The sequence below is a fragment of the Gracilinanus agilis genome, unplaced genomic scaffold (genome assembly GCF_016433145.1).
Source record: "Gracilinanus agilis isolate LMUSP501 unplaced genomic scaffold, AgileGrace unplaced_scaffold19978, whole genome shotgun sequence".
Classification (NCBI taxonomy): Eukaryota; Metazoa; Chordata; class Mammalia; order Didelphimorphia; family Didelphidae; genus Gracilinanus; species Gracilinanus agilis.
In genome coordinates this window covers 1-2,421 of record NW_025351335.1, presented here as the reverse complement: position 1 = coordinate 2,421, position 2,421 = coordinate 1, and the positions used below count along the sequence as shown (strand labels likewise).

The window sequence follows — 2,421 nt, the reverse complement described above, 5'->3', positions numbered from 1 at the left end:
CTCCACCTGCCCCTACAGCTTCGTCTGCGGCTCCCCTCCCTCCCCCTCCTCTTACTGAATCTCCCCCTGCCCCCACAGTCTCATCTGCGGCTCCCCCTGCCCCTGTTGTCTCGTCTGCTGCTCCCAATGCCCCCCTCACTCTTGCCGCCCTTTCTCTTTCATCAGTTCCTCCACCCTGCCTTCCAGCCACCGTGTCCTCCGCACCTAATGCAGGACTTCCTGGAAAGTCCGGCCAGCAGCCCGTTACTCCCTGCCCCACAGTCCCGCCCCCTCCTGTGAGCCCGGGACATTTGGGGGAAGGAGGTAAAAAGGAGGCAGCGCTCCCCAGCCCAGCCCTGCAGCTCCCAGCATCCAAAAAGAGCACCCGGCCAGCCGTGCCCCCTAGGAGGAGGCTCTCGGAGAGGACTTTGTTGGAAGACAGCGACATTATGAAGACTGAAAGGGGGGATGAGATTGAAGGGCTGAGGTGGGAAGAAAGGCAGCAGAGCCATCCCCGAAGCAGCCCCAACAGCCTCTCACTCCAAAAAGCAACAGGTGCTCCCAGAAGAGCTGTGGAACAAGTCTCCCAGGGGGTGGGACCCACCAAAGTCAGCGGCACCAGCGGCATCCAGGATCGGCCAGAGCAACAGAAGACTAAACAACCTCCCGTCCCACCCCCGAGGAAGAAACGGGTTTCTCGACAGCTTGCCTCCTACCTCCCCAGCCAGCCGGAGACACCGGAGCCCACCGGGGAACAATTCCAAGAGCGGTCCGCCCCACCGCTTTCCGTAAGGAGCTCCCCTACCCAAGGAGGGCCGGCCAGCAACGCAGTGACTCCGGTAGAGGCCAAAGGCAGCCCCCAGACCATGGGTTCCACAGAGCTTAAAGGGTCCTTGTCCTCCCTGGCGGACAGCGTGGGGACATCGGCCCTCACCCCAGACCAGGACTCCTACTCAACCAGCAGCACCGAAGATGAGCCGGATCACTTCAGCAGCCCCAGCGTGAAAAAGAAGTCCTCCATGATCCTGGACAAGGCCAAACACCGGCTGTCCTTCGTGAGTCTCTCCAACGTCTTTCACGCCTTCCTCTCCAGCAACCGAAAGTTACAGAAGAAAGTGGTGGAGTTGGCCCAGGACAACCACTCCTACTTTGGCAACCTGGTCCAGGACTATAAAGTGTACAGCTTGGAGATGATGGCCAAGCAGAGCTCCAGCACGGAGATGCTTCAAGAGATCCGCATGATGATGACTCAGCTGAAGAGCTACCTGCTGCAGAGCACCGAGCTCAAGACCCTGGTGGACCTTACCCTTCATTCCGAGGAAGAACTGGGTAAGTGCTGGGCAGCCGCAGGGACCCTGCCAGTGCCCGTCCTGGGTGGGGGATGGGGCTTGGGGCGTGGAATCTTATAGCCAAGGGTCTCTACTCTGTGTGGCTTCCTTCTCCACTCCCCGGTGCCTACTCTAATCATTACAGCAGCGCCCTTTCCATTGCATTAAAAAAAAAAAAAAAAAAAAAACCACCAAAAATTCTCTTCCATCTTAGAATCAGTACTTGGTATTGGTTTCAAGGCAGAAGACCAGGAAGGGTAATTGGGTAAGCGGACTTGCCCATGGTCACCCCGCCAGGAAGTGACTGAATCCAGATTTGAACCCAGGACCGCCTGTCTCTAGGTCTGGCTCTCAGTCCCTTTCTATGGCATATTAAGGTTGGCAAAGTGCTTTCCTCACAACTCTCTGACCTAGATGATACAAAGATTATTATCCTTATTTTGCAGTTGAAGAAATAATGGTCAGATTGGCCAGGTGACCTGATATATCTATCTATCTATCTATATCTATATAGATATAGATATAGATATACATATATATATATATATATGTAATTTTTGGTCAGGCATTCGTTCATGGCCTACTCTTAGTGACCCCATGCACAGCCTGGACAAAGAGATCAGAATGATTTGCCATTTCCTTCAGGAGTGGATCAATGCAAACAGAGGTTAAGTGACTTGTTCAGAGTCATATAGCTACTAAGTATATAAGACCAAATTTGAACTCAGGTCTTCCCGATTCTAGGCTCGGATCTCTATCCATTGAGCCACCTAGCTGCCACCTAGCTGCCATATATGTTTATGTGTGTATGTGTGTGTATGTATAATTTTTTTTTTCATTTTTTTTCCACAGGGTAAGATAATTTCTATGGGTTTTGTTCTGTTAGAGAAGTGTTTGGAATTATTATTTGATTTATTATTTTTAGTTGGTAGGCAAAAAAAATAGTGAAATAATTATTAGAATGATGGCTAAGGATCTTGTGGAAGTATCTAGTTGTGGCATATTATTTTGAGAAGATATTACATCTCGTATATACTATTAAGCATAATATTAGTAGACATATATGGCAGCTACTCATATATAAATATGGCAGCTCGGTGGCTCAGTGTATATA

The 2,421-nt window shown here is 50.6% G+C and overlaps 1 protein-coding gene across 1 annotated transcript; it reads left to right on the top strand.

Moving 5' to 3' along the window:
• The first annotated feature begins 41 nt into the window (after nt 1-41).
• On the top strand, nt 42-1,501 carry LOC123254332 (ras and Rab interactor 3-like). The gene has a single exon (XM_044683372.1). It carries the CDS (start codon nt 429-431, stop codon nt 1,386-1,388), a length of 960 nt encoding a protein of 319 aa, XP_044539307.1. The 5' UTR covers nt 42-428; the 3' UTR covers nt 1,389-1,501.
• The last annotated feature ends 920 nt before the right edge of the window (nt 1,502-2,421 follow it).

Coding starts and splice junctions, on each gene's coding strand:
- LOC123254332 (XM_044683372.1), top strand. CDS start 429: ATGAAGACTGAAAGGGGGGATGAGATTGAAGGGCTGAGGTGGGAAGAA.